Source organism: Ursus americanus, chromosome 24 (assembly GCF_024610735.1).
Source record: "Ursus americanus isolate L20-20 chromosome 24, mUrsAme1.1.p, whole genome shotgun sequence".
Lineage (NCBI taxonomy): Eukaryota > Metazoa > Chordata > Mammalia > Carnivora > Ursidae > Ursus > Ursus americanus.
In genome coordinates, this window is record NC_142150.1 from 39251113 (window position 1) to 39273658 (window position 22546).

Below are 22546 nucleotides of genomic sequence, written 5' to 3' on the forward strand. Positions count from 1 at the left end.
CAGACAGAATTGTGGCTCATAAAACAACCCACTGCAGGATGCATTTAACCTACTGATTTGCAGTTATGTAACTGGTTTGGAGAGGTAGTTGATTTGGGAAAAAACAGTATAAAAGTGTGCTTCCACTGAACTACTAATACACTAACTTAGCTAGAGTACTTCAGTGTGAATTTATCCGAGATTTGTCCCAAGAGCTAGGATGGTTCCAAATTGCCTAGGAACACTGAACAAGTCAGTTGACTTTTTGGCAAGCAAGGCTTGTTTTCCTAGAGATTTAGGCTGTAGCTTTGTGGGGTTGGTTGTTTGTTTAATCTGCCAGTCAGTAAAGAAGGGAATCGAGTGTGATGGCTATATGTTTGTGGGGTAGCACTACCAGGAATCTGCAAAAGAGAGCACTACGTGCTCTGGTGAGTTGCACTAGTAATGAAGCAGTTTCATTTTTGTGGTTGTACTCAGCCTAAAATATAGGTCAATGGAAAACCCTTATTTTTAAAAAAGGTAATTAAACTCACTAGACGGGTCTGAGAAGCCCTGTGCAAACAGATTATTGTCCCAGCTGGAATTCTCTACAGGCTAAGTCTGGATGCTGGTTTGATAGGAAGACTTTGACTTTATAAGAATAAAAATATAATGGGATAAAGTGAATGTAGTATATTTCTTATGAAACATGGTAGATAATTTGTTGCATTTAAATCAGACTGATAATATTAGGTCCCCCAGCCCCTTTGTAATGTGTCTCATTATGTGAATTTGGGTAACTTATGGGTGGAATCATGATCTTTGAAATTAAGTGTTTACATTAAAAGATATTTTGTGAATATTAGAAAAGTAAACCCACAAAGTGGCTCAACATCTGAAATCCAACCAGACTGATTTTTTTTAGAATTTTTTTTCCTTATGAGGAATTTAGTAATTTAGGCAAGTAGGTATTACATGTGTTCTGCTCTGGAAGACAAACTGGTAAAAATAGCATAATGTAGATGGAACAAATCATTACATTTTCTCTATTGTAAATAGTTCAGATCTCTTAAAATACATTCCTCGTGGTTATAACTTTCATACAAAAAGGGGATAATTGATATCCTAAATCATGTAACAATGCAAGCTAAGTACAACATACCTAATATATGGAATGTTGACAAGATAACTGTCATAGCCTAAAAATTATTTAGTTTCTGGTGGGAAAAATTACACATACATTCAAGTAGAATAGAGGTAAAGAAAAAGGATTTTGCTAATTAAAAACTAATGTTTAAGTAGGCTTCAGTGTCACAGTGAGTGTGAAAGTTCGGGAAAGAAAATAGATTTGCCATTTTCCTTTTTGCTTAAAATGAGTATTTTGAGCAGCGCAGATTCAAGATAATGTTACTGCAGTTAAAAAAGCCATGTCCCTGAAGGTGTTCCAGTCTAGCCTCTGTTACTACTAGCATTTTTCTCCTGCAAAAAAAGCACATAATGGAAAAGTAACCCAGTTGGTGCTCTACTTCATTGGCAGGTATAGAGATCAGCCTGTTGTTTGAGGAAACACCTTGACAAGTGATTAGGTGTATTCTGGAGCAGCCCAGAATGGTAGCTTCTCATATGCCTTATAAAAATAAGGAAAGAGGATGTTGGTGTCCTTGTTTAACTGGATTAAAACCTTGAGGGGGAGAATAGCTGGGACCAGTCTGGCCTAATGCAGGGCTTTCAGAGTGAGTGCTGCCACCAAGAGGAACCTTGAGTCCATCACGGGCATTAACCCAACTAACTCATCTGTCTCTGACTTCCGTAACTCTTAGCCACTTATTTAGCCTTGGAGAAGTGTGCCTTTTATAAGCCATATTAAGCAATATGTAGCAATTATGAAATAGGACATTTTCATACTTAGAATGACCTCTTCAATCCTGAAATAGTTATTATTGGCCTTCAGAGAATCAAATGTACAAAAAACTGCCATTAATTTGGACTAAATAAAGGCAGGGCAGTTAAATTTTTCAAAAGAAAATTATGTAATATTTATTAAATTGCACTACATTGAAGTAGACAGCTATTTAAGTTAGCAAAGCAAACTTTTTGACAGCTATTAAATACATTTGTAATGTCAATATCAATAGAATAATCAATTTCTTTTAAAATAAGTTGTATTCCTGAGTAGGTCCTTTGTAGTCTTTTCTTATTTTTTTTTAAAGATTTTATTTATTTATTTATTTGACCGAGATAGAGACAGCCAGCGAGAGAGGGAACACAAGCAGGGGGAGTGGGAGAGGAAGAAGCAGGCTCCTAGCGGAGGAGCCCGATGTGGGGCTCGATCCCAGAACTCCGGGATCACGCCCTGAGCTGAAGGCAGACGCCCAACCGCTGTGCCACCCAGGCGCCCCTGTAGTCTTTTCTTACTGTCTCCTTTTCTCTTATCAAGCAGAATTTAATTTCAGCCTAATCCCTAAGTGTTTCAAAATAGGGGCACAAATTTTAATGGCGTTTTCCTGTAATGTAAAATAAAGATATTAACAGAGGTATACCTGTAGGATACATGTAAGTATACATGTAGCTCGTTTTTATTGAGCTTTTACTGTGTTCAGTACTTTATGTAAATCGTTTCATTTAATACGCACAGCCAGTTTTGTGGAGGAAAGGTACTAGCTCATTTACCAGTTGACATGGGTCTAAAATGGTGCGATAACTTGCTCAAGATCACAGAGTAAGTGACAGACGTAGGACTCCAAAGTCCGTGCTCATAAACATTGCCGTTGGTAAAGATGATCAAGTATATAGTCGTATTTTAGGGTTTGCAGATATTTTTAGAGATGTCATTTTGAAGTTAATGTTACAATCATAAGAGCAGGGGTAGAGGGAGAAATTACTATTTTAACCATATAGTTAACTGCTGTTAGTGATGTGATTTAGTATCACTGGGGGGCTGTGCTCCCTCCATGAACACAAAATCAAGTTGAAATTTGGTTTCTACTTTTGAAACCTTTAATCAGAGCGGAGGCTGAAAAATACACTGATTTTCTTTAGAAAACATGGAAGAAAAGTAGGTAAAAGTAAGATGGGAAAGAGAGGAACCTGAAGAACTGGAAGCACATTTGCAGTAATGAACGTTTGCATTCAATCGGAGTAATGCAGTAGGCATCTGGAATAGGAAGTTAAACACTGAACTTTGGGGCAAGCGTTTGAGGGAAAAAATTTGCCAGTTACAGCCTTTTTTTTTAACAAAAGCAAAACATTTTTCTTTGTACAGAAGAGACTTTTTGTTTAGGATCTAGCTTGGCTGCAAAGTGTCTGCTGGCTAACTTCCTATTTTGATGCTGTGGCTGAAAGTTGCTGATACTGTTTTGCACGAGAATTTGTCTTTCCTTCCTGTTTTGTGAACATGAGAAAATTCAAGTGTAGGAAAACCTATACCTGAATATTTCAAGCCTCCCTTGTATGAATATGCGTAATATTTCTTCGCTGATGTGTATGGTTTTTCCATGTTACAGTTATCCTTTTAATTAAAAGAAATTAATTTCCTTAGTGAGGAGGGGGAAGTAACCAAATGGTATCTAAAACAGAATTCTAAGCTATTCACTCTTTTTAGGAAAATCTCTGATAATAGGATATAACATTCATTATTATTATTTCTAGATCACATTGTTTTCAGTAATTAAGTTACCAACACCTGAATAAAAATATTGTCTTTTTTGAAAAGGCAGTTTGGGGGATAAGAAACAAAGTAAAGAGAAACTATTTTGAAGGATTAACAGTATATGAAGAGATTTTTTCAATTTGAGTGGATTTACTTGATGTGAACACAGTATGCACTTGGAAGTTGATTTTTTATCATGTCATTTTTAACTCCCCACCTTGTTCTGGGAGAGAGAATACTGCGGGCATAGAAGAGGAAAAATTCTTCCTGAATTCCCACACCTTATTCTCCAATCAAATGGATCTTTTGCTTTATTCCAACCAAAATTTCGAGTTACTATACTTTAAAATTAGTAGATGGAAGTATTTAAAGCAGGCACAAAAAGGACCACCCGTGCCCTACTAACCTGTAAGCTGTGCTTCTGGACAAGGATGGGGCAAGAGTGAGCGTGAAAAGCATCAGGCTCACCTCCTGTGGGATTTTTACAGGACTAGAGTTCTGAAGTACAGCTCACTTTTTCTACCTTTCTAAAATTCATAAAATGCAGTAAAGCTCTGGTTTTCAAACCAGGTTTATTACCTAGGAAACTTGTAATGCAGATTGCATCTGTCTCAGGAAATTCTGAGTCAGGCAGAGATAATACATGAAGTACTAGTAGTACTAAAGTTTGAAAGGGAGTGTGAAAGATGGTGCCCAAGACTGTTTTTGTGGCAGGTTGTTATATTGTTCAGCTGGTTGTACATTGAACTAAAATATACTTTGACCTTGATGGTGGTAAAATGAAACATTTTGTTCAGGAAAAGTTCTTTTTTCTTTCAACATTCCTTCACATTTTTTATGTGTTGGGCTGTTTTAAATGTCTTTACCTATATAGACTCCAGAATGATTCCTGGAATGCCATAGGCATTTGTCTTGTAATAACCGATTCAGAAGTTGTATCACCCAAACTTTTGAAATAGATAAAAGCTCTTTAAATTATTTCCTTTTATTTGAGAGTCTCCCCTATCAAAAAAGCATATGATCTGGAGTCTCTATGTCAGGAGATTTTTTTTTTTTTTTTTTTAAGAATGTGGCATCTGGGGACATTTACTGAGGATTTCCTAAGTGCCAGATAGTGCTTTAAGCACTTTTCACGTGTTAGCTTATTTAATCCTTGCAGCAATTCTCAAGTTAGGTGCTTTAGTGTCCCTGTTTTTAGATGAGATTAAGCAACTAACTTGCCAAAACCACAAGATTAGTAAGTGTGATGAAGTGATTTTGCATCTTTCTTTTTTTTTTTTTTTTTTTGCATCTTTCAATAGGAATTTTTGGTCTGGGAGCAGTCTAGAAATTTAGACTAAGACTGCCAACTTAATTTCCTAGTCTTATTTCAGATAGTACACTTTGCTTAAGTGGAGACTTAGAGCTTAGGAAGATGGTAAGCAAGAAGCTCAGTACTGGATAAATTTGGGAACATTCTCATGTTTATTATGGGGTTATAACATTTTTCACCTTTTACCATATATAATTCCCTTTTTTTAACAAACCTGTTAGGTGCGTAGAGCCATACTATATTTTTAAGTAATTGGAATTCTTGAAAATGAATATGCACATTAAATCCTATTATAGCAGATAACTAAACTAGGAAATATTCATAATGAGGGAATTTTTTGACAAACATTGGTTTTGAGTAATGTTGAAAGTCTCTTGTAGTGCATGTGAAGGGTTGGATCTTTTGAAAAGGGAAAGGGAATGGACATTTTCTGAGGTGTAAGACAATCCAGAGTTATTCTGTCAGGCAGTTTTACAGTGTATGGTATTTTAAAAACTAACAGCCTTCAAACTCCCTGGTGTTCTCTGCTGTTTTGCAGACTTGGACAACACCAGTGACTATTAAGTGCTATACTCACTAATTGGAAGAGTCTTCGCTTACGGGAGCTGTTCTAAAAAAGGATTAGTGGATTCTGGTCTCGTTCTGTTTAATGTTTTCATGCCTTTATAAACTCTTTACTTCCAGCCCAGTTTTTTCCATTGTCTTGGTACAAGTCAGCTCTGTCCAAGTTTGTTAGGGTTGCAACTGACCAAAGAAACGTCTTTTTATTTGCTGAAATTCTAAACATGATAATTAAAATTGAAGCACAGATGAGAATGATAACTTATTTTGCTACATGTGGGAAAGCTTGATTGACAGTGGTGAAAGCACCTGTATCTCACAGTCTCAGAGGAATTAATGCAGCATTGAGCTCTATTTGCCCCCTAGGCTAACCCCCCAGAAAGCACTATCCACTCCATATATTGTCACAAAATTATTATTAGGAATATGGCTGAAGTTATTTTTGTGTGCATAATAGTGACATCATATTAAAGAGTCTTAATTAAAGAATATTGTAAGTTTTATTTATTGCAGGACTTGCTGGTATTCTGTGAATAAGATTCCTAACCCAATCTTCTAGCTTTACTTCAGATTATTATATACCTAACTTAAAACTTTTGGAGTATTAAGAGTTCAAGGAAGAAAAGGGAGAAACAAGGCTTGGAAAACTGACAAGTTTGTGTCCTGACAAAGCATGTTAGAACAGTTCCACCATGCATTTTCCCCCCAGTAATGTGTGCATTCTTCTATTAGCATTCAGGGTAGGTCGCTTTCTTTTTCATTTCTTCAAGACCACCACCACCACCTCATCATCATCATCATCATTTTACTTACTAATTTTGCTTATTGTCTGGCTCCTGCTCTGGGTACAGGTGCTCTTATGGCACCACAAACACAAGGATCTTTTGTTTTGTTCACTGCTTTTAATCTAGTTTCTGAGGCAGTGTCTGGCACAAGATAGGCACTCAATATTTGTGAAATTATTACTAATTCATTTTGTCCACTTTTGTCTATAAGATGGTTGGTCTGAATCATCCGATATCTTAGTCTCTATAAAATATATAAGCCGAGCATTCCCTGTAAGGCGAAGTCAGTTTTGATCATGTCAGAGTTCCATTCATGTTTGAAGGGAGGGTTTCCCAAACAGTTTTGCCTTAATCCAGATTTAATCCATTGAGTGTTTCCTGGTAGAAACAGTAACCAATAAGTTCAGTAATAATACATAGCTCAGATCGTGGAATATTTCTGATTTAAATGAAGCCTATAAATGAACTACTAAAAATGTAGTTCTTTAAATTTCGGGATTTTGAACCTTTTAATCTCTAATGCTGAGCTTCATTTATATTGTCTCCTTAATCTGGTCTTGCTGAGTACTAAATAATGATACTAGATCATGCTATATAATGATAGATGCAAACCATCTTTACTACATTAGAAGTAAATGTGAATTACAACTTGCTTCAAATATTTTCTGTCACACTAGTACCATTTATACCACCAAGCTATAATTATTTTTCCTCAATTTACAAAGACTTTTCCCCCCAATACCCAGATAACAGTTAAACTATTCTAAAGGTCAGATCCTATTACATGGAATTTCAGTGATGTGTTGAAATAGAGGAACTTTATCTGGCATTTGGAAGCATTTTTATAATAGTTAAATTTTTACTTTTTAGAGTAAGATACTAAGTTTTTATTTCTTTTCAGCCTTATAAAATGATTTTGAATAAAGTCACAGTTTTGCTTCTGTTATTCAGTTTATCACATGAGAAAGAATATAAGCTGAATAAAAGTAATCCCAAAGGTTTTTCTCTTTCACAGATTCAGGGTTACTCCTGCTTAGGTCTCACCTGACCAAACTGAATCTTTGATTCACTCATTCGGAACTATTTATTTAAGACCTACTTTGTTCTAACTCCAGAGGTGACAACAATGTGCAAGAAAGACAGCACTTACCCTTGGGACAGTTGTTTTGATCTTTTCTTCGGTAAAAACTTGCTAGATTAGAAAGTTGGAAAACAATGTGATAAAACACTGGCTGCTGTAGTATTAATAACTGATAAGATTTAATTAATGTGTTACTTTTAGAAGGATATTTTCTGTTTTAAAAGGATTTCTGGCATTAACTCTTCTTAACCACAGAACAAGCCTCACCAGTTTGCACAGTTCAGTGTTGGTTAAATTGGCAAGTTGGTGCAAGAGATTTTGGAGCAGGCCAACCATTTCATACTCTCTAGTTTAAAATGAGGCCGTCTGTATCTGAGACCAGTCTTCCCTGTGGATAGAATAGAATAATTCTAGTCTGATTCTTAGGCTCAGGAGGGATCCACTGTATCTCCCGAGAATCAAAAAGAACTGTGGTCACTTTTTTTTTCCTTCTCAAACTGTCAGATTATAACTGGGTATTGTAGAAGCTCTGTGTACTGAATTATGCAGCTTGCAGATGAAGTACATATCATTACTTCATAATACTGAGTTGTTTTGTATGGATTACATTGAATAGCTCTACCCAAAAAAAACAGGAAAAAAAAAACTTCCCCAGATTCCCCAATTTCATTACGCTTCTTTATGTTTTACCTTTATAATGGAAAAAGTAGACCGAAAACAGTATTTGTCATGAAAATTTTTTGTCATCTGCAATTTGTAGCATGATACAGCTTTTCTGTTTCACTCTGGGCACTTTTATGCATGTTTTTTAGGATAACTGTTGATCATTGTTTTGTTACATATTTGTGTGTGTGTGTGTGTATACATCCTGTGTGTATGTGTATATATGTGTGTGTGTATATATACACATGTAACTTGAAAAATGAAAAGCATGCTGCTTGGCCTGGCTAGCTAATGTGTGATTGTACCTGGTAAACAACTTTTTTCTTTCAAATTCTGACCATAGAGGAATTGAGCTCTCTTTGCTCTGATGAGCCACCTTCAGAAATTATGACTTCCTCCCTTTTTCCGTCTTCTGAAATGCGTAATAATGACCTTACAGTACCACATGGCGAAAAGAGCAAAGTGTTAGGCAGCCAGCCTATTTTAGCCAAAGAAGGAAAAGACTGTTTGGCTCTCCTAGATGTGAAAAAGATGGAAAAGCCTCAAGGGACCAGTAAAGACATAGCATACTCCCCAGTTTCTGTTGCAGAAGGAGTTCAGTGTGACCATCCTTCCATTCCGGCCAGTTTCCCAGATCGTCCTGCTTTTCTCTCAAAGGAAGTTGGTCTGATGGAACAGCAAATAAATAAAGATCAAGAGTCCAAGAACCCAAATGAGGTACCAGGTACGGATGATAAAACTGGCTTGGATGTTGATGACAAGTTCACTTTGCTAACAGCCCAGAAACCACTCACCCAGCAGCCTAAGGCAGAAGGCATTTGTGCATATTCCTTATCCCCATCTGAAGTTTCAGGAGGTGGTATTATTGAAAAGGATTCCCCTGAGTCACCATTTGAAGTAATTATTGACAAAGAAGCGTTTGACAAAGAATTTAAAGATGCATATAAGGAGAGCACAAATGATTTTGGTAGCTGGGCAATGCACATTGATAGAGAATCATCTGCAGACATTTTGGAATCTAATGACAAAGTATTTCCACTGAGAAGTAAAGAGGCAGGGCGTTACCCAACCTCTGCGTTGCTCACTAGACAGTTTTCTCATACAACTGCAGCATTGGAAGAAGTGTCTAGATGTGTGAATGATATGCATAACTTTACTAATGAAATATTGACTTGGGATTTGGTTCCCCAAGTGAAAGAAGAGAGAAATAAATCTGACTACATCACAAAAACTACAGGACTTGATATGAGTGAATATAATTCAGAAATCCCAGTTGTAAATCTTAAAACTAACACTCAACAGAAATTTCCTGTATGTTCTATTAATGGGAGCACGCCCATCATTAAATCAGCAGGTAATTGGGCACAGGCATCCCTCCCACAAGAAAATGCTATCATTGAAAAACCTGTGCCAGACTGTCTCCGTTCCACAAAGGAAATCAATATCAAAGGTGTGGGAGGCAATGTGCAGAAACAAGATAACACACTTTCAGAGTTAGCTGGATCTCCTTTTGAGAAAGGTGTCTCTTTGGGTTCTGGAGTGGCCGCTGTGAAAGTGGTCTTACCTGGTGACCACCTGAAAGGTGACATGAACTGGCAGAGCTCTATGTTAGGAGAAGTCACGGAGGCTGATAGTTCTGGTGAGTCTGATGACACAGTAATAGAGGACATCACAACCAGTATTTCATTTGAAAGTAACAAAATTCAGGCTGAAAAATCTGTTTCCATTCCAAACGCTATTGTAAAAAGAGATGAAAGAGAAATCAAAGAGATTTTCAGTTGGAATAGGGAAAATAAAATCTCTGAAAACTTGGAAGAGCCAGTCAGTGGCTCTGAGGCAGCACAAGTTCAGCCTGATACTCTTGAAAGGAGTCCAGCTGGTGAGGCCTCGTGTTCACAAGTACCTGCTCTGAATGGCATGTCGGAAGATGTGGAGCAGTTGGGTAGCATGAGTGAAGTTGCTCCTGAAAAGCCTGATGGAATCGAGAGCCCCCAGCTTCCTTCAGTTCTGTCTCCAAGTGTTGAGGAGACAGAATTCTCACTAAATGTGACAACGTCTGCCTATTTGGAGTCATTACATAAAAAAAGTATTAAAGATGCAGATGATTCTTCCCCAGAGGACCTGATAGCAGCCTTTACAGAAACGGGAGAGGAAGGAATTGCAGATAAAGGTGCAGGAAATGCCTTTCAGGCAACATCGGAGAAGACAACGGACTTTAATAAAACAACTCTTGCTGTGGAAGTCTTGCATGAAAAGGAATCAGGTGGTTCTGAAATTAAAGACATAATAAGCAAACACACTGAACAAAGCAAAGAAACTAATGAAAGTGCGGTTCTGGATGTTTTTCCTGGCCAAGGTACTCCCGCAGCATCTCTTGACTTAGAACAGGAACAGCTTACAATCAAAGCCCTTAAGGAGCTGAGTGAAAGGAAGGCTGAGAAGTCAGCTTTTGTACTGGATACTGTAGAATCTCCTCCTGAAGAAATACTCAAGCAGACTTTCACATGTGATCCAGAATCTTCTTGGCTTCAGAGATCATGTGATGTCCTAGAACACACAGAAGTTAATACTGGATCTGATCTTGGGATTTCCAAGAAGCCCACAGTTAGCAAAGAAACTGCTAGGGTAGATACTATATCGAGCCTTAGTAAGACTGAAGTGGTAAACAAGCAAGTCCTAGCAAGACTTCTCGCAGACTTCTCAGGTAATCATTTACATTAGAAATACTGCATGTGACTAATTCTGCTGTGATTGATTACTTATTAGAGTGTCATTTTTCTTTTTTATCTCTTCTCTTTTTTTTTTTTTTTAAGATTTTATTTATTTGAGAGAGAGAGAAATAGCCAGCAAGAGAGGGAACACAAGCAGGGGGAGTGGGAGAGGAAGAAGCAGGCTGCCAGCAGAGGAGCCTGATGCGGGGCTTTCACGCCCTGAGCCGAAGGCAGACGCTTAACGACTGAGCCACCCAGGCGCCCCTAGAGTGTCATTTTTTCTAAGTCTCTGATTTTATATCACCAAAATTATGGCTAGGATAAAAACAACAATGCATAATGGGGAAAGGTAGAATTTTTTTTTCTGTGGTTGCCTGATTTGTTTTTCTTATACAAGTATTTCCCAAAGCAGTAGACCACTTGTTAATATTCTCCTTAAAACAGTTTTTGTTGTTTTTTTTCCTCAAGGTTCTCCTTTCCTTGCGGGTTGGCCTTAGAGCAGTTGCTGTGTCAAGAATATCATTAGGCATTTATTTATTTACAAAGCTTACTTTTAAATCTCCTTAATAGTAGACCTGCTTAGCACTTGGGTTTTTTCCTGTGGGCCTTGTGAAATCTATTTAGCAATCAAAGATAAAGGAATTCCTGCTGGGAACGACAGCAAATGAAACTTTTAATTAATTTGATCTTATACTACAGAGATTTTATGCTCTGAAAGTAGGTAACCAGTATTGTATTATAGTACCGTTTTGTGAGTATTGCTTAAGAGAAGTCCTGCATTCTTCCACTTTGGACCTTATTGAATACTCTTCAGGCCAAATTTATTACGTGGTACTAGAAGCCCTTCCCATTGTCTTCTGTTTATTCTCTCAGTCAGCCTTCAGTTAAATTACTGCAAGTGATGTTCGTTCTGGGATCTTGGAAGGTGTAAGGATATTTAAAGGCTTCCAAAAGGGACCCACAACTTCTAAGTTCTGCATTCATTATACGGTCACTCTTAAGTGCTATGTAAAGATCTATGGTTTTCCAGGCTTCTTTGACAGTAAATCCTTTTTTCAAGTGAAATCGTATACAGAGTTATAATACTTAAAATAAAAAGATGATTTTTCTTTGTTAGGATAAACTTATAAAAGTGATTATACCATTTCCTTTTTTTTTTTTTTCTATAAACATTTTATTATACACAGAATGGAAAGGAGGTCCAGCCCTTTGCAGCCACTTTTCTATCCTGGTGGCAGCCCAGAGCACTGCTCAGCTCCAGCTGGGGTGCCTCTCAAAAGGAGTGAAACCACACACCCCTCGGATCTTGTCCTGTGCCAGTGTACTGTGCTTGGTGAGCTGCCCGGCATGGGCAGCAGTGCCTCGGCTTGCTCGTGTTCTTGGTCACCTTGTTGAGGCCCCCGACCATGGGGTCTCCAGAGCCATGGCTGCTGCTCTTCAGCTGCGGTGGAAGGGCAGCTTTTACTTTTTATTTCCTTACTGAAGACCACAAGCAGATTACTTAGTCTTTCTAAATTTTAATCTTTAGAGATAATTGTGCTTACCTTATAATAATATTGTGGGGATCGAATGTAGACCTGCAGTAATGCAGTGCTTAGCATATGATAAATATTTAGCACAAAGTACAGGCCCTGGCATGTAGTAAATACTAGATAATTAATTGTTGATTGTTAAGTGAATGAATTGCTCGTATCAATGAAAACATTGAGACTGTTTTATAAACTAAAAAATTTGAAGTGGCAGTTAAGGATAGCTGTTATACTCTAGTAATTGAAGATTGCTGAGCTTGGATTGAGGAGTGCTGAATTTTCATTGTTGCTTTATAGCATCTAGAAGGCTTTGAACAATTAAGTTATATCACCTTTTAAGGCCTCAGTTTCTTTATCTGTAGAGTGAGGATGTTGAAGGAGATGATCTTCAATATCATTTTAATAATATGATTTCTCTGACTCTGGTATATCCTAGGTTTCTTTATGAGTTGTCGTAATTCTTACAGGTTGTTCTTTTGAGTGATAAGGCATATGGGAATTAAGCTACATTAGGCTACAAGAATTTCGGTGTCTAATTTTGGCAAATTCCTGCTTTAGTGTGACCTCAGGTAACTCACCTAACTGGTTTGACATCTTCCTTTGTTAATATGGTAGTAATTATTTTGCCCGGCTTTATAGTGTTGTAGTAAACAAAGTACTGTATAAATACTAATTATTAGTAATTCTTAAGTGAGTTATCTAATCTGTTTGTGAGAGGTGAAAAGGGCTATGGAAGTTTAGGATATTTGTCACTGGCCAAATTCTATCATTAGTAGACATTTTTAGGTGCTAATTAAAGACCAGTATAATTAGACCGAGAAGCTAAAAGGTCTTCCTTTGCAGACTTCAAAATAAAAAACCTTTTTAAATTGTCTTACTTTATGAATAAATCTTTTAAACTATAACTGCTTCAGCAAAATACATCAGTATATAGTTCTAAGTAGTACATCTAAGTAGTCTTCCCTTTAAAGTAAAACCAGTTCTGTAATTATGTTCTGCCTGAAATTGTTGGGGAAAATAGGCAAAATAAACAATAAAAAATATTAATGGTATTTTATTTTTCTTTTGCTCTTTTATGGTATATTGTGTACAAGTTCGTAATGAAGCATAATTTTCATTTACTTTATGATACTATAGTGCAGTAATTATGGTATGATCTACGGTATAACTAATCATTTAGGGAAAATTTAGATCCCTGCTCATACACCTAATTGGGTGAAGACAGGTTTTTGGGTTTTAGTATCCAGATTGGCAAGAATGCAAGGAAATAGGCAGGTATGTGTTTTGGTGGTAGGTAGATGTAAGCTTTTACAACTTTTCTGGAAGGCATTTTGGCAATATGTAACAGAGTCCTAGAATTAATGTAGCCGTTTTGTTTCTAGGAATTTATTCTAAGGAAAAAAAATTATATGCAAAAACAACTACAAAAATGTGGAGTTTTTTGGGGAGGTTTTGGGTTTGTTTGGTTTTTTTTTAAGATTTTATTTATTTAGAGAAAGTTCTAGCAGAGGGAGAGGGAGAGAGAGAATCTTAAGCAGCCTCCATGCCCAGCATGGAGCCAGTCTCAGGGTTCAGTCTCATGACCCTGAGATCACAACTTGAGCTGAGAAATCAAGAGTCACGTGCTTAACCAACTGAGCCATTCAGGTGTCCCTACAAAGATGTTTTTTGTAGTGCTGTTTAAAATATTGGCAGGTGTCTTATGACCTATCTGTGCAATCGAATATTATACAGCCATTGGAGTTGTTATGGGTTTGTGTGTTTTTTTTTTAAGAAATGGAAAAATATAGAAAAGTACAAAAAGATAACACACTCGTATTTCTATATGTAGAATTAACTTCTGTGAATTAACATTAATGGTCATATTTGCTTCCAAACTAAAGAACCCTTTGATTACCACCTGACCCACTTACTCCCTTCTTCCCTTCCTCAGAGGTAACGACCATCATGGACCTGATAAATCCTTCCAGCTTGTTTTAAATGTATGTGTATGTAGTATTGTTTTGTGTTTTCAAACCTTTATTAATATTACCATCTTTGTTATGCAACTTGTTTCATTTGACATTAGGGTTTTTTTTTTTTTAACTTTTTCCATATTGAAATATATAAAATTTGAAAGAAGTGAATATTCATTTTAACAGCTATGCAGTAATTCATTTTATGTATGTTATTTCCCTTTTGATTAGGATGTGGGTTATTTTCCATTTTTTACGCTTACAGATAGCGCTGAAGTTAACATTGTACTTGTCTGGTTTTACACATACACAAATATTTCTCTAGGGTCAGAGTGCCACTGCTTATTAACTTAAATTCTAGGTATGTACATTATTTTTCTAGTTATTGTCAATTTGCTATTATGTGAAAATGTTCACTTTTTCTTTTTTAAGTAATCTCTACACCCAATGTGGGGCTCGAGCTTATAACCCCAGGATCAAGAGTCACACACTGTACTGACTGAGCCAGCCAGGTGCCCCCAAATGTTCATAATTTATTAATAAAAATTGTATTATTGAACACCTAGCAGCACTTTTGTTATATGATGAATGAATACCGTAGGAAAACACAAGTTAGAAAAGAAAGTATTCGGAATAATTATTAAAAGTGAATCTAGGGGCTCCTGGGTAGCTCAGTTAGTTGATTGAGCATCTGACTCTTGGTTTCAGCTCAGGTCACGATTTCAGGGTCATGAGATTGAACCCCACGTCAGGCTCCACACTGTGCATGGAGTCTGCTTAAGATCTCTCTTTTCCTCTCCCTGTGCCCCTTCCCCCACTCAACGCATGCACGCTTTTTCTTATTTTTCTTTATTTTTATTTTTTTGAAGATTTTATTTGAGAGAGAGCAAGCGAGCATAATCAGGGGGAGCAGCAGGCAGGGGGAGAGGGAGAAGCAGCCTCTCTGGTGAGTAGGGAGTCTGATGTAGGGCTCTATCGTGGGACCCTGGGATCCTGACCTAAGCCCAAGGCAGATGCTTAACCGATTAAGCCATCCAGGCAAACCCCCCCCTTTTTTTTAAAAGAAAAGTGAACCTATAGTGGGGTGCCTAGCTGACTTAGTTGGAAAAGCACGTGACTTTTGATCTTAGGGTCATGAGTTTGAGCCCCGTGTTGGGTGTAGAGATTACTTAAATAAATAAAACTTTAGATATATCTATATATCCACACACAGTGAAGCTGAAGTAAATTAAAAAAAAATAATAATAACATCACAATGGTTTTTCTTGCAGTATGGTCAAGTAAGCTTTACTGGAACTGACATATAACTATATATTTTGGACAAAATTGGAAGGAAAAAAAAAAGACCTGAAGGCACTCAAAATGAACAAAAGCAGGCAGATTCTGAAAAGGAGCTGACACTTTTAAGAAGAATCAGCATGGAATGTATTTTCCATTTTAACTGGTTTTAGCCAGATGACAGACTGAAGTTGGCACCAGGCAGGTTGGCTAAAACTCATAGAAAAACTTGTAAGAGGACAGAATTTGGGTCAGCCACAGTCATTCAACCACTGGAAAGGGTTGGAGGAATCCTGGAAAGGAGAAATCCAGAGAGTGAGAACCTGAAATTCTGTGCACATACTCTCTGTATACACCTCTTTTTGATCCTTGAACATGCATGTGCATGGAAGACTGACTGCAAGCAGCTCAGCTAAAAAGAAAAGAAGTGAATTGAGATGTTGCCCAAGAGGCAAGAGTTCATAGTTTGGGTCCAGCCAAATTTAACTGCATACTGAAACAAATATTAGCACTCTTCAGAGGAATATAACAGAGTCCATTATGTACAACATAATATTCACAGTGTCCAAGATACAGTGCAAAATCACACATTTTAAAAACCAGGATGACCCAAACTGAAGAAAAAAGACAACCAACAGAAACCAACTTCATTTGTTAGAATTGGGAAATGGATTTTAAGTCAGCTATTACAATGAAATAAAGGAAAATACACTTGCATTGAATGAAAAGAAAGGAAATTTCTCAATTGAGAAACAGAAACAAAAGAGAGTCAAGTGGAAATTCTAGAACTGTAAACTACAGCAGCTGAAGTTAAAATTCACCAAGTGGCCTTAATAACAAAGTGGAGATCATAAAGGGAAGAGTCAGTGAACTTGCTGATAGAAGAACAGAAATTTATCCAACCTGAAAAACAGAAAGAATAATATATTACTGAACCTCAGGGACCTTTTGGACATTATTATATGATCTAACTCATATAATTGGAAGTTTCAGAAGGAGAGGAAAATGAGAGATAAGAATATATTTGAAGATAAAATAGTAAAAAATTTTCTCAGATTTTATAAAAAAGCCTAGCGACACCTATTAGGATAAGGACAAAGGAGAAAACATACCTTAGTACATGTGTCACGGGTCCCCAGGACCACCTTCAGGCTCAGTGATTTGCTAGAAGGACTGACAGGATTCAGAAACTCTTATACTTAGAGTTACCAGTTTATTGCAGCAAAAGGACATATTAGAATTGGCAATGGGGAAAGGCACATGGGATAAAGTCCAGGAGAAACCAGGTGCAAGCTTCCAGGTATCCAGTGGAGTCACACTGGGAATGCCCTTAATTTTCCTATCAGTGAGGTGACAGCATGTGCAGTGTTGCCAACACGGGAAGCTCGCTCAGTGTTTGGTGTCCATAATGCCATGCAGTGCCTACATGACTGATATCAGCTACTCAGACCCCCAGAGCAAAAACAGATGTTTGCCATAAATCATATTGTTGAGCAAGCTTACCTGATCACACTGGTACAGCATGGGTCAAGTCCTCAGGCATGCAAAAGCACTTAGCCAGAATATTTCAAGGTCTCAAAGTTCATCTCCCAGGAGCCAGCTGAGGGCCAGTCCTAAAGACAGACCTTTCTTTGGCCAATTGAGTTAACCCTTTCCTACACAGTATTATAGTTAAGTTACTGAAGCCAAAGATGAGAAAATATTAAAAGTAGCTAGAGAACAATGACACAGAAAAGGGAATGACAGTTATAATTAGAGCTAGCTTCTTAGTGGAAACCACAAATGCCAGAAGACAGTGAAATAAGATAAAGTGCTGAACATGGAAAAAAATTGTTGGCCCAGATTTCTCTGTTGGACAAAAATACCCTGTAAGAATGAAGGCAAAATAAAGACATTAGATAAAAGAAAACTAAGAATTTGTCACCAGAAGATTTGCACTATAAGAAACACTAAAGGAAGTTCTTCAGATTAAAGGGAATTGATACCAGATAGAAACTCAGACCTTCAGGAAGGAAGAGGGTTAGAAATGCTAAATATCTGAAACAGTATTAAAGATTTATTTTTTCTGGGTGCCTCGCTGGCTCAGTCCGTAGAGCATATGACTCTTGATCTTGGGGTTGTGAGTTCAAGCCCCACATTGGATGTAGAGCTTACTTTGAGGGGGGTGGGGGCGGTGCGGCAGTGCGCCTAGGTGGCTTAGTGGATTAAGCTCCTGACTCCTGGTTTCGGCTCAGGTCATGATCTCAGGGTCCTGAGATGGAGTCTCGCCCGCATCAGGCTCTGCACTGAGCATGGAGCCTGCTTAAGATTCTCTCCCTCTCCTCCCCACCCCCCAGCCCTGCTCACGCTCATGTGTACTCTCTCTCTAACATAAAGGGGCGGGGGAGAATTAAGTCAACTCTATCGATACGTTAGTGCAGTAAAAACTGCAATCAATAGAATGGCAGACATAAAACTGCTAGGCCCAACTGTATCCTGACTACAAAAGGTGTACATTAAAGACACTGATAGATAAAAAGTAAACAGATGGAAAAATGTATGCCAAAAAAATATATAAATGAATACTGTGCAAAAGTTAAGCATAAGACAACAAAGGGTATTACCAGAAATGAAGAGATGTGATTCACTATAAAAGGTCTCAAGAAATCTTCATAGTCATAAATGTATGTGCCTAATAACAGCTTCAAATTACATGAAGCAAAAATTTACAGAATAAGGAAAGAAACAGGTAATTCTTAAATCATAATTGGAGATTTTAATACCTCTTTCTCAACAATTGATAGACCCACCCACTCCTGTGTGTACACACACTGAGCACCACAACCAACCACTTTGACCTAGATAACATTTACAGAGTGCTGTCCTACAATGGCAGGATACACACTCTTTTGCAATTAGACAAGAAATATATTTACCATATACTAGACCATTAAAAAAAACAGTAAATTTTAAAGATTAAAAACATACAAAGTATGTTCTAAGACCATAATGAAATTAGATTTTAAAACAATAAAAATAAGATACCTAAGAAAATTCCTAAGTATTTGGAAATTAAGCAAGGTACTTTCACATAATGCGTAGCTCAAAGAAGAAATCACAGGAAAGAAATTTTAATGTTTTAAACTGACAATGAAAATACAGTATATCAAATTTTGGAATGCAGTGCTACAAGGGAAATTTATGGCTCTGAGTGCTTATATTAGAAAAGAAAAATATCTATGTTCAGTGATCTAAGGTTTCAACTTAAGAACTTAGAAAAAGGGCCACCTGGCTGACTCAGTCCGTAGAGCATGCAGCTCTTGATCTCAGGGTCGTTGTAAGTTGGAGCACCATGTTGGGTGTAGGGATTCCTTAAAAATACAATCTTTAAATGAATGAATGAATATAAATATTAAATAAATATATATATATAGTCTTTTCAGAAAGAAGTTAGAAAAAGAGCAAAATAAATCCAGAGTAAGTAGGAGATATTAAAAATAAGAGCAGAGATCAATGGAATAAAAAACAAAATTAACAAGGCCAAAATTTGATTCCTAGAAAAGATCGACAAAATTGATTTCTTGACTGATCAAGAAAAGAAGAGAACCAGAATACCAATATCAAACATGAAAAAGCAGTTGCCACTTCAGATCCTACAGATATTAAAAGGATAATTACGAACAACTTTATGTCAATAAACTTATCAACTTAGATGAAATGAACAAACTCCTTGAAAAATAGAACTTATTGAAACTAACACAATTTCTATTAAATTCATTATCAAAAATCTCTCACACAAAAATGTTCATGTCCAGAGTTTTACTGGCACTCTTTCAAGCATTCAGGGAAAAAGGAAGAGAATACTTTCCAACTCTTAGACAAGTATGTAGTAATATCAAAACTGGACAAAGACATGGCAAAGAAAATTTTGGACTAATACCCCTCATGAACATAATAAGATGAAAAATCCTTTACAAAACATTAGCAAATCAAATCCAACCATGTATCTAAAGGTTAATGCCCCATGCTAAGTACAGTTTGTTCCAGGAATACAAGCTTATTTTAAGACTGCAGAATCAATCAATGTAATTCACCACATTAGTATAATAGAAAAACTGTGATTATTTCAGTCAATTCAGAGAAGGCATTTGAAAATGCTCAACATCCTTTTTCTGATAAAAAATTTTCAGCAAGCCAGGAATAGAAGGTAATCTCAGTCTAATACTACATGACATTTATTGAAACCTCAGCTGACATTATACTTAATGCCAAAATGTTGAGCACTTTTCCCTTGAGATTAGGTGTAAGGCAGGAACACTCATTCTCACCATTTGTATTCAAGATCACTCTGGAGGTCCTACCATTGAATTATGACAAGAAATAGAAATAAAAGGAATAAAGGTTGGAAAAGAAGTTGTTAAAACTGTCTTAGTTTGCAGTTGACATGATTGTTTAGAAAATCCTAAGGAATTTATAAAACAACTACTAGGACTAATAAGTGGATTTAGCAAGGTTATAGGATATTAGGTTAATACGCAAAACTCTTGATTTGTTACGTCCTGGCAGCAAATCATCAGAAAAGGAATTTTTTTAAATTTCTTTTCTTCAGCTAAGATAGCAGATGATGTATTATACATGTTACATTCAGCCACAAATGAAAACAATTAGTCCTGAAAGTCACAAGCCCTGGGCAGAGGACCAAAAGGGACTGTTTTTGTGTGAGCAAGGTGGGTCTCTCATAGGTAGTCATGGTCAGATGGTGATGGTTGTTCTAGATTGATTGAATCAAGCTCTGAAAAGTAAGCATGCCGGTCCAACAAATTGTACCAGAATCCCTGACCTCTGGCTTTCCTTATTTCTGCTCCCGTGGCTTCCATGGGTACACATGCTGGTGGTTTACTTGGACCTCTGCCTCATATTTTTCTTTAAGCTTCATCCTGCACATTTGCTTCTTCCTCCACTTGGCTCTCATGATGCAGAGGTTTCCAAGAAGATGGCGCTAGAGCTAAGGGAGACCAGAAAATGAAACCTTAAAACAATAGCATCAAAAGCATAAGATAGGAATAAATTTAACAAAATAATGTGCAAGTAAGTCCTCTATACTCAAAATTGCAAAGAGAAGCTTAAGAACTGTCTGAGAGGAAAACTATGCTGTGTTCATGGATTGGAAGCCTCATTATTATTAAGATGTCAGACCTACCCAGATTCATCAGTGGATTCAACTCAAGATCCCAGAAGAATTTTTTGCTATAGAAATCGATAGGCTTGTTCTAAAATGTTTATAGAAATACACACAACCTAGAAAATCCAAAGCAATTTTGAAAAAGAAAAAAGTTGGAGGACTTGGAATACTCACTTCAAGACATTATAAAACTCCATACGAAGACGTTGTGGTACTTGCAAAGGAGTCAACAAATAGATCTAAGAAACAGAGTTCAGAAACAACTTACCACAAATTTAGGAACTTAAATCAACACTTCAGTTATCTCAGTTTTCATGGATCAGAAGTCTGGGCACAGGTTAGCTGAAATAAAGTGTGCTCTGGAAATACCAGGTGTGAGCAGGATCGTGATCTTATCTGAGACTCGGGTTCTCTTCCTGGATTGTTGGCAGAGTTCCATTCCTGGAGGTTGTAGGACCAGATCCCCGTTTTCTTGCTTCCTGGCTGTGTGCTGGGGATCCTGCTCCGCTCATAGTCTCATAGCTCTCTCCTAATATGGTACCTTACTTCTTCAAAGCTATCGGGAGAATTTCTCTCCAGTCCACTACCAGATCTTACATAACAGATACAAACACAAGAGTGACTACTGTCCCATCATACGCACAGGTTCTGCTCACTTCGGGGGCAGGAGAAAGTATTATATAGGACCCGTACACCAGTCAGCAAGAGTCTAGGGAGCCATCTTAGCATTTTGCCTTCCACAGTCCCTACTTCACACGATATACAAAAATTAATTTAAAATGGATCAGACACCTGAATATAAAAACTAAAACTATAAAACTTTTAGAAGAAAGCATAGAAGATCTTCACGAATTGGGGGCTTAGCATAGTTTTTTAGACCATAGAATGCACTAGCCATAAAATAAAAACTCAAGAAATTAGACTTCATCAAAATTAAAATCTCATTAAAAGATGCCACTAATGGGCAAAGCGTTGACTGGGAGAAAGTATTTACAAAATGTGTCTGATGAAGGACTAGCATCTAGGAAATATTAAAAACTACATTTCAACCATAAAAGGACAAACAACACAGTAAACTGAGTGGAAAAGAGTCTGACATTTCACAAAAGATAATGTACAAATGACCAATAATCCAATAAAAATGTGTTCAACAGGTGCCTGGGTGGCTCAGTCGTTAAGCGTCTGCCTTCGGCTCAGGTCATGATCCCAGGGTCCTGGGATCAAGCCCCAAATTGGGCTCCCTGCTTGGTGGGAATCATGCTTCTCCCTCTCTCCCCCTGCTTGTGTTCCCTCTCTCGCATTGTCTCTGTCAAATAAATAAAAATCTTCAAAAAAAAAAAAAAGTTCAACAATGGAGTCTTCCCAGAATTAAAATAGAAATAACATATCACTGCACATCCACCCACATGGCTGAAATTAAAGACTGACAAGACGTAATGTTGGCAAGGTTGTGGAACAACTTAAACGCTCATATATTATTGGTAAGAATGTACAGATACTCTGAAGAAAGGTTGGTCAGTTTCTTAGCAAACTAAACCTGCAGCTACCCTATCACCGTGTAACTCCACTATGGAGAAGGGAAAACGTGTTCATTCAGCAAATGTTCATAGCAGGTTTAATCATCATAGCTCAGAACTGGAAATAGTGAGTTGTCCATCAACAAGGGAGTAGATAACCTGTGATACAGCTGGTTATCTTTTGATACTTGCAGCAGTATAGATGATTCTCAGAAATTATGCCAAGTGAAAGAAGCAATACAAAAAATTCATACTGCATGATTCCATTTAGGTGAAATTACAGAAAAAGCAAATTAGTCTATGTAGGAAAAAGAAAGCAGTTGTTACTTCTTGGTATGTTGGCTAGGAAGAAACATGAGGAAACTTTTTGGGGTGATGATAATATT

The 22546-nt window shown here is 37.1% G+C and overlaps 1 protein-coding gene across 2 annotated transcripts in view; it reads left to right on the forward strand.

The window, feature by feature from the left end:
• RTN3 (reticulon 3) overlaps positions 1 to 22546 on the forward strand; it is a 60394-nt gene that overhangs the window by 13906 nt on the left and 23942 nt on the right. The window contains exon 3 of one of the 2 annotated variants that reach the window (XM_087854976.1): positions 8353 to 10713. The exons of the other annotated variant lie outside the window; for it this stretch is intronic. Coding sequence (XP_087711102.1) covers positions 8353 to 10713 — 2361 coding nt within the window. The remainder of the gene's footprint in view (positions 1 to 8352; positions 10714 to 22546) is intronic. 2 annotated transcript variants of the gene reach the window in all.